Source organism: Macaca nemestrina, chromosome 12, assembly GCF_043159975.1.
Source record: "Macaca nemestrina isolate mMacNem1 chromosome 12, mMacNem.hap1, whole genome shotgun sequence".
Taxonomy (NCBI): domain Eukaryota; kingdom Metazoa; phylum Chordata; class Mammalia; order Primates; family Cercopithecidae; genus Macaca; species Macaca nemestrina.
In genome coordinates, this window is record NC_092136.1 from 44744522 (window position 1) to 44759294 (window position 14773).

A 14773-nucleotide genomic window follows, 5' to 3' on the forward strand; every position below is an offset into this window, starting at 1 on the left:
TTTCTAAACAGATGCCCTCATCTGTAAGTGCTGTAGCTCCCAAGGCCAAAAGAAGTCCGTGAACACTCAGTGAGTGAGCAGACAACACAATCTGCTTTTACATATTGGCTCATTTTGCCTTTGTCATGTCCCTGCCTTTACCTGGTGTCCCTAGAAGCTTGGGCATTTTTCTTTAAATTCACATAAAAGAAATTTACTTCAGGCAGCTCCACAAAAAAATGAAAAAAATCAAAATAAGCAACCAAACCAAGGAAAAACATGGTACTCAGGAAACAGTAGTTTCAATTATATCCCTCACAACATTAAATGTGAATGGATTAAAGGATCCAATTCAAACAAAACAATCCAGACTGTCAGACTGGATTAAAAAAAAAGATTTGACTATGAGTTATTCATACAAGATACACTTTATTTTTTGTCATTTTAAAAAATATTTTATTATTATGTTTTAACTGACAAAAGGTATGCATATTTACAGTCTACGGCATGATGTTTTGAAATACATAGGCACTGTGGTATGGCTAACAACTAACATATGCATTACTTCACATACTTATCTTTAGAAGGGACAACCGAAGTAAATATTCTCTATCATGTTTCTGATATGAAGATGTTGAAAATGTCTAGAAATTCCACTGATTAGTGTTAGAACTCTGCTCTAGCAATCCTCATTCTCTTCTCCACCCCACTGCTTAACCCATCAAAGTCAACTTCTAGAAGGTTCAAAATATTTAACTTGGCTCCATGTCCTCCAGGAAGCATCCCAGGCCTTTCCCCGGTATCCTCCACCTCCCTCCCAGGCCATTCCTGTGTACTCCAACAGTGCTCCGTACACATGCCTAATGTTAGTGCACTTATAGTTCCAGACACTATAAACCATGTCACTGCCTTGAAAGTGAGCTCCTCTAAAGCAGGGAAGGATCCCTCATCATTATTCCAGGCACCAGTACTCAGTAACCACTTAATGCATATTTCTATGAAAAACTAGTAAGAAACGAAAGCCCTCCAGCCCAGAGATTCTCAACCTTTTAATTACCAGAGGTGCCTTGTATCATTTCTTTTTAAGTTTTTCTAGAATAGTGTTTTAATAATGTATTTGTATTCCCACTTTATTAAACTCTGAACACATCAAACTACCAATCAGAGCTATGAGAAAATTAGTGCTACGTAACTAAATTGCTATGAATTCCATGCAAAGGAAAAAAAATAGAAACACTGATGTTTTAGTTAGTGCATGTATCAACATTTTAATAAAATTGAGTTATTTTCTGAAATAATTTTTAAAACCTAAAACTATCAAACAAATTAGCATAAAGAAAAATGACTGTCCCACACACATCTAGTGAGAGGGCAATTTAACTCTATGTATCCAGGGTCTTGAAAATGTTCATCTTTGGCCCAGTAATTCTAGCCTGAAGAATATATCTTCAGGAAACGTAAAATACAAAAATATACAAAAATGTGTTTTCTATACAAAACATGTTACTTAAGAGTACTTTATAATAGTGAAAAGTGGGAAACAATCTAGATATCAATGATTTGGGACTGGTTAAAAAAAAGTTATGCAACAGTCAAACAATGGGAAACAATGAAGCTCATGAAAATGACATTTATGAAGAAGTTTTTAAAACATAATAATATATTTAAGTGACAATGGCAAGTTAACAGACCAGAATACAAAATTGCCCGCACAGTACAACCTCAACTGCACACAAAATATAATTTGTTTTTTTAAAAAAAGGACACAGCCACTAAAATTTCAAGAGTGTTTCTAAGTGGAGGTATTATGGGTGAATAAGTCCATCTTGATCTTTATCATTCTCTGTGTTCTGAAAATGTTAAGCCAAAAGCACAGTGCTTTTATAATTTTTTAAAAATATCAAAACGTTAAGACACAAACCCGCTGAAGGACTCATTACTTCCATGTCCAAACAACAACTTTGAAGAGATGGTATTCAGAGATCTGTGCAGGAACTCTAAATGATAGACTAAAACATCTCACATTTTTTAATACATCCCTAATAGCTTTTCTTTTTTGTTTTTTTGTTTGTTTTTTGCTTTTTTTGTTTTTTTGTTTTTGAGACAGTCTCACTCTGTTGCCCAGGCTGGAGTGCAGTGGCACGATCTCAGCTCAGTGCAACCTCTGCCTCGCCTCCTGGGTTCGAGCAATTCTCCTGCCTCAGCCTCCAGAATAGGTGGAATTACAGGTGCCCACCACCACACCCAGCTAATTTTTGTATTTTTAGTAGAGGATTTTGCCATGTTGGCCAGGCTGGTCTCAAACTCCTGACCTCAAGTGATCCGACCGCCTCGGCCTCCCAAAGTGCTGGGATTAGAAGCATGAACCACCGTGCTTGGCCCCTAATAGTTTTTCAACTTCTTCTGCTGAAGAATATCAAGAATGAAAACAAATAATCTGTACCTACCAACAACTCTCCCCATCATGGGATCAAACTATATAATTCAGTATCCAGACACCTGAGCTGCCTATATTGCCAGACATGACTTCCAAAAGTCCTTGGAACAGAAATAAGAAAGTTCTTCTCCTTAGAGCAACTCCAAGTACATCCCCCAGAGCAATGGGTGCAGTGTGCCAACCATAAAAAAAAGGAAGATTACAAAGTTCCTTTTTGAAAAGTTCAACAATTATTTGGGCTGCTGCAACCCACTTTCACTGCTATTCCCACTTTCAGTGTCATAATAGGTGACATGCTGTTCCTGGCAGAATGATAGACCACTGTGCTTTGAAGGCTACTGACATTGGTGTGTTTCTTTTGGTAAATAAATGACCTTGAAAATTATCCATAGCATACATTTCTGACCAGAACTCTCCTTTTCTGTAGAGGACCATATGGATTGATAAAAAGGCTATGGGCTTTGTAGTCAACAGAACTAGTTTTCTGTCTCACCTCTGCCACTCACCAGCCTCATGATCTTGGTAAGTTAACATCCCTAAGCCTCAGCTTCCTGTAAAATAGGGATAATAATAATACCCACCTCAACAGTTGCTGTGTGAATTCACTAAGCTAGTAGATTTAAAGCATCCAACACAGTATATGGCACATACCACATGTTCTAAATGATAGCTTCCATATTTTAACTGAATTTCATCCCGAAGTTCCTAACAAAGGCCCCTTAAGAAGAGGAGAATCTAGCCAAAACCTCAGAAAGCCAAAATACAGAATTTGGCCTTTAACTTGATCACTTAGAATGAGGGGACTAAAGCCTATGGAGCTTTGGAGTTGTGAATTCACAGATCAGCCTCACCCACTTGTTGGACAAGTGACTTAATCCCTGTGAACACACGTTCCTTCCACAGAGAATGAAAGAAGAACAGTAATTACAGTTGATGTTAGGATTTTTTTTTAAAAGCCCATGTTAAGTGTCTGCCACGTTGCAAGTGATTAAAATACTGTGGCTCTTCTTACCATATATTTAATGTTACATCAACTGCCAATGTTTCATTTCATCAATGTCAATGAGTTGAGTCCAGAAAAACACGGAAAATAAATAAATCTCAAAACACAGACAGCCAGTCTGACCCTCAGTCAGTACTTACGTCGGCAGACCTTACAGCACTGGCCAGCAATGTGCACCGGGAGGGAGTCTGGGGAGCAATTGAGAGGGGGACAGGACATCCTTCGGCATTCCACTGCACCACTCTGAGGAAGGAAGCACATGGAACATAATCTCAGAAGTATCCTTTGATAGCTCCTGTTGTGGAGATCATTCAGATCTCATCCTAGAAAACTCATCGGGGAAACAGCAGCAGTATTAGAATTCCCAGTCCACTCCAGGACCACAAATCAAGTGTTTTCTCCAGCCCGAATGACCCGTACCACCTCAATTACGTTTCTGAAATACATCACTGGTTTCATTCTACCTGCCCATGTGTGCTAACTAGATTATGCAGAAAACAAAAAGTCTATTTTTATAAGAACATAAACAACACATTTGCAGACCCTGTCAATCATTTCTGAGGCTCTAACAATCTGTTTTGTATTTTCCTAGACAAACAATGGCATTCTTTGGATATTTATCAAGTAATTTCAACTGGACAGGGATTACATACTAATTTTTGGAGGGCGCTGTTATAATTCACTGAAACAGATGAAGGGATATACAAATAATGGATATCCTGACAGTGATAGTGAGTCAGGGAGGAAACGCCTTACAATTATTTGAAACAGGTGATGGATACACTTTGTAAAAGACAATAAAAACATGTAGAGAATAATTAAACTCCCCTTTTAAAGTTATTCTGGTTGTGAATAAGGATAACCATTAGGTTGTTTGAAAATCAAAGGAGTCCCTTCTTTCTACTATATCCCAACCTTCAAACTCCAACCATTGCATATTAAATCAAACTAGAGTGTGTTGGCAAGGGAAAGCAGATTTTAATTTCCAAGTATTCATGTAAGACATGACACTTTTCCAGCATTGTTTCACAATTGCTCATATGGCTAGTGGGTGCTAAGTAAAAACCTAACAATTCTTAGAGTTAACATTATTTATTAAAGAACCAGGTTACACTCTAATTATCAAACTTGTCCCCTTACAATTGTTTTTACTGTATTTATTTACAGAGAGGCTTACTTTGCAAGTGCAGTTCCTGCAATGGTCACCATCTACCCAAGAGTCTTGGTCTCGATAGAGCAGTCCACTCACTTGACAAGTCTTCTCACAATGACAGTTTTCCAATTGACTAAGTCTTGTCTCTGCATAATTTAGCTGCAAGCAAGAGTTACTGAATGTAATTTCTGTAATTCAATTGCATCATCCTAACAAAGCTAATAGCAACAAGAAAAAAAACCCTTCTGAGAAGAAAGTGCTCAGAGCAGTTCACTGATTCTTAGCATTATCTGTTTTTTGTTTTATTTATTTTTTTACACAAGGTGGAATCACTCTAAATTGAAGACATATTGGCTATCATGGTCTAATGAATACCAAATGAGACATTAAACTGTATCTCAGGAACCTCATGGGTGTTCATAAATGTGTGTGCTTTCCATTCAAGCCCACACAAAAACACTCATAATGAATGTGTTCTCAAGGACTCATTATGATGTTTACAGGCGATCTAATCAGGAACTCCAAGGCTCTTACATTTATCTCCCACTATCCTCTCTATGTTCTTCACACACTAATTAGAATGTCATGGTTTACAAACTAGGAAGTCACTGCCTTCTGTCTGATGAAAAATTCTGGAGAACTGAGGCCAGAAAAAAAAGAAAAGTTGTAAGAGGATCCCCCAAACAGAATGCCCCAGGAATTCACTTTTGTGTTTAGAAGAAGGTCAGGAAAAGTAACCAAACCCCCAGGTAAGATCAGAATTTTGTAAAATAACCTTTTTTATTTTTCTAGGCCACCCAGTCATTGCCAATAATCACAGAGTCTTAGACTCTCCCGCTGGAAAGGGATTATAAATCTTGAATATCCTCACAAGAAACCTCAAGTGATTATCTAGCCTTTGCACATCTCCAGTGGAGGAACATGTATTATCTTCCAAGGAAAGCCACTTTTTTCAGTTAGCTCTCAATGTTTGAAACATTTTTCATGGTTTTGGCTGTGATATTTTTTTTTTTCCTGCCATGCCTAGGTTTTCATTGTAACCTATCCTGAGCAAACCTAATCTTCATGCATTTGAGGTTATCCTGTCGTCTTGACCACACTTGGCACGACCAGGTTCCCTTAACAGCTCCTCATGATATGATTCCAAGCCTCTCTTCTGATCACTTTTCATACAGCCTACTCCAGTTTACCTTCAAAAATATGGTGCAAAAAAAACCCTAAATACAGCACTTTGATATGATCTGTCTACTGTCACATCCATATGAAAGAGTAACTCAGTCTAGTAGTGATATTACTCTCCCTTTCCCTTTCCTTACATAGAGACCACCATGACTGAAAAACAAGTATCATTTCCTAGAAAATTATCTGAGTTTCTTTTTCCCTTCTCAATCATGTTTATCCTTTCATGTCTTAAGTACTTTCCCCATACAGAAGATCAATTCAACATTTGATCTAACTAAGATTGTTTTAAGCCACTATTTTAAATATAATAGATAAATCTAGGGAAAGACTTCCACCATCTTTCTACATTAACTATGGTTCCATTTCATACACATTCCTCCGACTTACTCATACCAGAACTACTCTCTGGAAATGGAATCCACATGTAATTCTAACCTTTGTTTTTGTCATTTATTTCATCCTCTTCCTCCAAGCTTTTGGAATTTCTCAAGAAAACTTGCCCCTTGTCTGCCTTTTATGGGTGGTAGCAAAGGGCAGAAAAAACAACAAATAGGATCTTAGACCAACCACCATGCACCATGAGCAGCCCCTAAAGACCTAAGAGTTGACGCTGCCTGAAATATTAGCTTCCTATCACTCCTTCTAATATGCATGATCTTCTAAAAATTTATGTTTCACTTAAAACCCCAACCCAGGCCAGGTGCAGTGACTCACACCTGTAATCCCAGCACTTTGGGAGGCCAAGACGAGCAGATGACCCAAGGTCAGGAGTTCGAGACCAGCCCGGCCAACATGGTGAAACCCTGTCTCTACTAAAAATACAAAAAAAAAAAAAAAAAAAAAAAACAGGTGTGGTGGCAGGCGCCTATAATCCCAGCTGCTCTGGAGGCTGAGACATGAGAATCTCTTGAACCTGGGAGGCAGAGGTTGCAGTAGGCCAAGACCACGCCAGTGCACTCCAGCCTGGGCAATAGAGCGATACTCCGTCTCAATAAATAAATTAATACAACAAAACTCCAGCCTAATCATAGAGTTTATAGAATCTATGATAATTAAGTTATTTGGCAATGCTTTAGGAAACAGACAAAATACACTTCTGAGTTTGGTGATACTCTTGGACTCTGAGGGATGATGGCATATGGTTTGGCCACTTGCCAATACCAAAATCTGAAAATGTTCAAGTCCTTTATATAAAATAGTATAGTTTGCATATAACATATGCACATCCTCCTATATACTTTAAGTCATCTCTAAATAACTTATAATACCTAATACAATGTCTAAACATCAATTCATTCACATGGATTCAATGCAGTACTTGGTACACAGAAAATTCAAGTTTTACTCTCTGTAACTTTTTGGAATTTTTTTCTAAATATTGTTGTCCATGGTTGGTTGAATCTACAGATGTGGAATCTCAATAAAAAGAAAGTGACAACTTCTCACTTATCTTTACTTCATTTCTATAGCCCCAGTAGTTCCTACATAAGGGCAGTAACAGATATATGGCCTTGGATTGAACAACAGAGTTGAACCAGACCTGCATGCCTCCTAAAAGGGTCTCAGAATTGTGTACCTTTGTGAGAAGACTCATTCCTGACTTACTCTGAAAATCTGAAACAATTCTGGTGTCTGTATCACTCCAAAAAGGGAACTTCTTACAGACTAAATGGCCCAAAAGGCAATTCTACATCTATCTAAGCTTTCTTAAAATCCAGGAGCTTGCCTAAGGGTAACAGTGGCAATTTCTAGCACTGTCCCACAAAGCTGAGCTATGCTCACCTACAAAACTCAATTCCAAGGAAAATGTCAGTTTTAATATAATAAAAGCTATTCTCAAGGCTGATTTTGTTTCCCTTCTGAATGTGGTTTTTATTTTTAATATTTTTAGCCTTTCCTGACAACATTGAAAAGTCCTATTCTCTGTAATAATAAGAGCACATCAAATAGACACAAAGGCAAAGGGATGTTAAGGCAAAAAGCTAATTTTTCAAAGATGCTTCATGTAACCTCTTGCCTTCCCTTTCGCTCCTGCTAAATCCTAAAAGAGCAATAAAGGAGACAAACAACTGTGAATCAAAAAATGAATTACATTTTCTGTCATTGGTATTAGCATGCTGGATTTATACACATTCATTTTCAAAAGCTATTTCTATACTACCTGCCACTTTCTCTAAGATTGTCTGCAGATTCAAAATAGATATGGTATCAAATCTACATCTCCATTCTGTCTTCCTTTTATTTATGCCTTTATCTAAGCACCAGGGACCAAATCATTTATTCTTAACTCTACACAATGAAAGACAGACAGCAGAGGCCTTTTTTAATCGTCAGAGGTCAATGAACAGATCTAAGTATATTAGTCGTGTGGTGGATTGTTTCTTTTCTTTGAAATACATTTATTTGGCATTTGCTATATGAAAGGAAAAAACAGGCTTCTATTGTTAAACATTTAAGCTTAATTGAAAATTCATTATTGAATTCCTCAAAAGAATGAAAGTCTCAAAATTAAAGATGTTACAAGCTTAAATGCCACTCCAAGTGTGGCTTGATTTGCATACATAGATTTGTCAAATATTTAAACAGAAGTAATCAAGAAAGTCTCAGTCTTCAGTATCTCTTCTTTCTGAGCTTGAAGTCAGAATGGGATTACAGTGCAGTTGGGATCTGATAGCAGGACAGAGCCTGACCCTGTCACAATGTTCCCAGCAGGTAGGTAGTTCCCACAATGTCAAAACCACCTGAGAGAACCTTCAGAGTAAGCCAGGGGTGTGGCTGATGCTTGTAGATCACTAAGGGAAACGGAGGAGGACAAAAAAGGGTTATTACTTGAGGTAGCAGCCCCATCTCTTCTCTGCCTTAAAAAAAGTATAGTTTTGCCAAAATGCCAGAATTCCTCAACAGAGCTCTTATCTACCCTGACCTCTGTCCTGTATCAAGCAAGGGCACAGTCACTTGCCAGCATGCCTAACCCTAAAAGGAGAAAAGGAACAGTGAGCTCTCCTACACAGACCCCTGGACTGATCTGGTATCTACATCTGTTTGGTTCTGATTTTGGCTACCAATTCCTATCCAGCTTGTACACAGAGTTTCCTCTCTGGAAGGGTTCCAGGGTTTCCACCTTGACCCAAGAGGAAGGACTTCCTGCTGTTTCCCAGGACTCCCAGACTAGGGTCTTGACAGCAATGTACAGGCTCTACCAGACTTTGTGATTTCAAGTCACTGGATAAGATGTGCATTTTCTTAAAGACCATTTTCTCTAAGGAACCATCATCCCCCCATGGTTGTCTATATTTTCTAGGTTTAAGGGTACAAATAGCAGCAGCCACCACCTAATGAATGACACTTCTGTGACATGCAACAAACCTCATTTACCTGGGCTCACAGAATCTTTACAAGAGCAGGAATAATTGTCACCATTTTACATATGGGGAAACAGATGCTGAAACAAGTCGAATAACTTATTCAAAGCTACAAATATCCAAGGAGATTGTAAAATAGAGACTCAGAATCGTTATCAGCCTGACTTTAAAGCCCATTCTCTATCTCCACTATGAATTATATGACTGTCTACTCATCTTAATCAGAACTGCTGGACAACTCAAATCAAACCTCCAAAAATTACCTCCAGCCCCATTAACCAAATTCTGCCACAATCGGCCTATTTAATTAAAAATAAAGACTGGGCCCAGATAAATTTAGTGCCATAGAACTCCTTTTGCATCTGGGAACCATATTCAACTTCAAGTCTGCCTGACATCTCCAGACTCCATCTCCTTCCATCTGCCAAAAGAGTGAGTTACATTTCTGCCTCCACCAAGATGGCAGACTACATACCCTGAAGGACTTCACCAACTGAACCAACTAAACTGCTGTATTCAATATATAAATTAAAACTTTTGAAAATTGTCACTGAGCTAATATAAAAGGAAGAAAGTCACGGAGTCCAAAACAAAGTGACTGCAGGGATCCCAGGAAATAAGTGAGCACTAAAGACAACAACATCCTGAAGATTTCTAATGAAATGTGGAGCCCTTGAGCTTCTACCCTGGTGGTTGCACAGGGTATAGGGGACAGAGCTGGGAAAAAGTATCTTCCCAAGTTGGGTACCTTAAAGGAAGCCCCTATATAAAGATTTGGTACTAACATGTGATACCGTCAGTCTTAGAGTGAACAAAAAGAAGCAGGCTTGCACAAGGCAAAGAAAGAAAACTTTCATGTTCAGACCTTGGCGCCAGCTAGAAGGAAAAAAAAAAAATCTTCCTTGAAAATCCTTAAGGAATACTTTCCTGAGACTTCACCTGGCCTATCCTAGGTGTAGCAGTCTGATTCTGAGCAATCTGGTCTGAAAATACTTAAGTAGATAATGTCAAAGAATTTTCACATATTTCCAAGGAAAACAAGCAGCTCATAGCCAAAAGGGTGCATTAAGAGACCTTATTCTTTAAAAAATAATAAAATAATACAATAAAAAAGAGACCTAGCCCTTGCCATAACCTTCCTCTTTGAAAAGTTACTACAAGTTCTATGTTCATACATTTCATTCCCAACAGGAGTGATCTGAAAACTTTAGTTCAGCTCAATAAAATGATCAAACATTCATTTCTCTTTTCCTCTCTTTTTATTTGCTCATTCTTAGTAGTATCTCCATCCTTCTGCCAGTGGATGGAGAGAGTTAGAAAGAGTAATATTACTCCCTATTTATATCTTTTATCTCTCTTCCTAACCCTATCTTGTCAAACCATAAACTTTCTCAGTCATGATTCAACTTTCAGGATCTAACTACCTGAGTTCAGGTCCCAGCTCTGCATCTACTCTCTTAGGAAAAGTTATCAGACCTTCCTGGACCTCAGTCATCTCATCTGTAAAGCAGACTAATAAATTAAAGCAAGCTCAAAGGACTGTGGTAAAGATTAAAGTGACAGTGGATATAAAAGCTTAAGCATTATAACTAATACATAGTAAATGCTTGTATTACTGATTTTCTGTTTCTTTTAGATCAACGGTTGACAAACTAAGGCCAGTGGACCAAATCTCGCTCGCTACTTACGTTTGTATGTCCTGTAAGCTAAGAATGGTGTTTATAGTTTTCAAGAGTTATAATTTAAATGATTATACTTAAATGAACTAAGTCTACACATAATATCCCTGATTTTGCCTCTTGGCTTGCAAGTCCCAAAATTTAGTAGCTGGTCCCTTACAGAAAAAGTTTGCCAACGCTTATTCTAGATGATCACAGATTTCAAATTACGCAGCAAAGATGGAAGTACTCAGTTTTCAAATTGTAATTCTATACACGGTTTGGAAGGAACAGACTTAAAAATCTGCCAAAGTGCCAAAGGGAGGTTTAGAAAGTGGATTAAACCATTTGCTGCTTGCAATTGCCCACAATTAAATATCTTCTGCCTCACAAATGCCCATTTTATATAATAATGTTTTGAGAATAGAGCTCAATGTAGTTCCTAGATGATGTGTGGCTAAAAAGAGAAAAATGACATTCTCTGCAATGGGAAAGGATGACGTCCTCGAAGCTGGAGAATGAAGAACCACAGTCACCTGAGACTGAGTGGCATGTTTCCTGTTCCAAAAATTTGGTAGCATGCTAAAATATAATTAACAGTATTGAGATCAAGCTGCTCCAGACAATATGAAATAAAAGCCTCTCCACGACACAAGCTGGGAAGGCAAATAATCACCTGCGTTTCACATTCCCACTATACTCTGAAGTGAAAAGCTAATGCTTCGGATCTAAGCCCCAGTCTCAATCGTTTTCTCACAAAAATTATGCATCTCTCCTTTCCAGACAAAAAGGGGCTTGGCTTAGCCAAAAACCCAGTTTGAAATAGAAACATTGTCTTCAGCAGCACAATCCATGGGTCCAAAATATAGCCTTATCTCGCAAACGCTTACCTACCCACCAATTTTTTTGCACATGCCATGGCTAATGGTAGGGAGCAGTCTTAGCCGCAGGTACAATAGGATTAATGTATCATTTTCACTGTTATTAAAATTCTTCCTTTGGCAGAGTATAATGTCTCTTAGGGCCAACCTAATTCTTTCTTTGCCCTAGGCTGGAACTCATGTCCACGACTGATTGGTATGATAACAACAGCATTAGCCACATTTTCTATTTTTTCAGTGTCTTTTTCAACAAGGCTCAAGGCTTTTCATTATGAATATACACTTTATGAATATATATTAGAGCCCTTAGTTGTTGACACACTAGGCTCTGCCACTCAATAAGAACATATCTAGGGTAGAAAGTATGTCTTGCTCACCATTGCCTCTTTGTGCCCAACACAGTGCCCAGCAAACAGCAGGTCCTCAAAAGATGCTTGTTAAGTGGATGATGGAATGGAGAGGAGGAAAAGGTGCAGAATTATAAAAACAAAGGTGTTGAAAGGCAAATTTGGCCTCCTTTGCTATTTAACTCAGAACCAGCCTTGAAATGAATTATACATTAAAAATGGAATGTAATGCCTTCCTTTGACAGTAATCTGTTCCTAACCATAGCTATTTTGCCCCTTCCGATTATGCGCAATTATTCTTACATCCAAAATGCATTAGCTTATAAGAACAGTGGCTCTGACCATAGATCATCTTACAGTATTACTACTTTAACAGCCAATGGGCAAATTCCTTTTCCACTCCCATAGAATCTACAGTGATACATATTGCCTCTTGCTTCCAAACATTTTTCAAGTAAACATTATGATACAGCTTAATAGCACCAAAGACAGGAATGGTTATGTTTACTATTGGTAGTCCTATTTTGAGTAAGAATAAAACATTTTTGTAGTAACATATAGCAGATGCCAAGGCTAAAAATGTTTCCATTATAACACATCACTCCGAATTCCAGATAGGACAGAAAAAGAAATGAAACATCACAAGTGAAATTTAGATACCTACTTTTGCAGTCATCTTGGCCAAAAGCTCTTGTAAATCCATTATTCCTTGTACCAGGCTTAAGAAATCACTGCAGGTTGGGCAAGCTCAATAAAGAAAATATAAAATGTATATTTATATTGTGCTAATATAAGCAATAAAATTTTAAAACAGTAGATATGTGACTATGTAGAAGAGTTTTTTGGGGGTTTTTTGGTCAATATTGCTTTGAAATTTGAGTGAAATCACAGAGGATTTCAGGTCTGGATCTTTTCCTATTTTAATAAGCAAAAAGAAAGGAACAGGAAAAAGGCACTGTTAACTAAAAAGAAAGGCAACATGACATTTTAAAGTTAAAATTAAACTCTCATTTTTACAGGGAGGTAACTGAAAAAATGTTAAGTATCATAGAAGAAGAAAAAGTAAACTCTCATCCAGGTCAAGAATCTTAATGAATAGTTTTTTAAAATATATATTAAACATATCTTTCTATATCCACCAATAGAATCTGCTAACTCTTCTTTTCAAATTTTAATTCAATAAATGATACGGGTTGGCTGCATCCCCACTCAAATCTCATCTTGAATTGTAGCTCCCATAATTATCACATGTGGGAGGGACCCAGTTGGAAATAATTGAATCATGAGGGCAGTTACTCCCATACTGTTCTCATGGTAGTGAATAAGTCTCACAAGAGCTGATGGTTTTATAAGGGGTTTCCCCTTTCACTTGGCTCTCATTCTCTTTGCCTGCCACCATGTAAGATGTGACTTTGCTCCTGTTTTGCCTTCCACCATGATTGTGAGGCCTCCCCAGCCATGTGGAACTGTGAGTCAATTAAACCTCTTTCCTTTATAAACTACCCAGTCCATAGTTTATAAAGTTTATAAAGACTACGGTATGTCTTTATAAGCAGTGAGAAAACCAATTAATACAATAAATGATACATATTTTTTTAAAGACACAGAGTTATATAATGTAGATATTAAGTTCTCTTTCAGTAACCCAGCACCTCAGAAGTCAACACTGTAAACAATTTGGGTCTATCTTTCCAGATGTGTTTCGCTGATATGATCAACAAGTTATATATCACAATGCTTTAAGTTGCTACTTACTGCGATTTAGATTTGGACACTGTGTTATATATCCATTCGGCATAAAGATGATCTTCCCATCTTGGATGATCCCCTTGATAACAGAAGAGACAGGTGGCAATCAAGATTACAGTCACCAGCTCAAATGGCCCCTATGCAATCACATACTCTTGGCAGGTCAGATTATTTTTCAACAAAATTGATTCATTCAAAGGGTGAGCTAGCCTTAGTATATACTGAACTACTCTAAGGCATCCTACTTTAGGAATCTTGAATTGGACATTTACGTGGAGAAAGCTACAATTAGTTACCACTAGTTAATGCCAATTATAGATTATATCACCAAAGATACATCAATAAAAAGCATTGATTCAATAAAAATTCTCCTTAATGTACTAATCATCCTGGAACGTTAAATACTGCTGATTTACAGGATTTTTTTTAAAGTGGGAAGAAATATAAAAGAAACATATTAGCCTAAAATTTTTCTACTGATTCATTTAGCCAAGGAAATAAAATTAGACATTGGGAAAATTCCGTAACAATCCTTGCTCCTCAACTAATCAAGTAACATGAGTCTTTGTTGATGAGTCTTAAGACAAGAGTAAAAGGTGGTCTATTAATTCTGTAATTCAGTCTGGAAGAATAGCTCAAATTTAAGAAAGTCATCAGGGCTGTCATCTCTCAATGAAAATATTGACTTGGCTTTTGAATTTTTCAAGTTGAATTTCAAGATTCTGTTGTTAGGGTTTTTTTCTTATTTGATGGCAGAGATATTACAGAACAGATGGAAGATGTGGAAGCTGGTTCAGAATATTGAGCCTAATCTATAAATAAAATATAGGCTTAAGATAGTGATAAAAGTCTTTCAGAGGGAGTAACATTTAACATTTATGTGCTCATCTTCTAAACAGCAGAAGGCAATCAGCAAATGCTGTTTTTGACTTACTATTTCAAGAAAAAATATTAATTGGAAATATTAATAGAAATAACAGGATCACAGCACCTCTTCCACAGAATGATATGTTTATTAACCT

The 14773-nt window shown here is 37.4% G+C and overlaps 1 protein-coding gene across 3 annotated transcripts in view; it reads right to left on the reverse strand.

Moving 5' to 3' along the window:
- Positions 1–14773, reverse strand: part of LOC105487015 (neural EGFL like 1) — a 934667-nt gene that overhangs the window by 665747 nt on the left and 254147 nt on the right. For all 3 annotated transcript variants that reach the window (XM_071074963.1, XM_011750278.3, XM_011750280.3), the window contains exons 6-9: positions 13758–13830; positions 12667–12749; positions 4597–4731; positions 3560–3662 (exon numbers count right to left, since the gene is read on the reverse strand). In XM_071074963.1, the coding sequence (XP_070931064.1) occupies positions 3560–3662; positions 4597–4731; positions 12667–12749; positions 13758–13830 (394 nt within the window). The remainder of the gene's footprint in view (positions 1–3559; positions 3663–4596; positions 4732–12666; positions 12750–13757; positions 13831–14773) is intronic.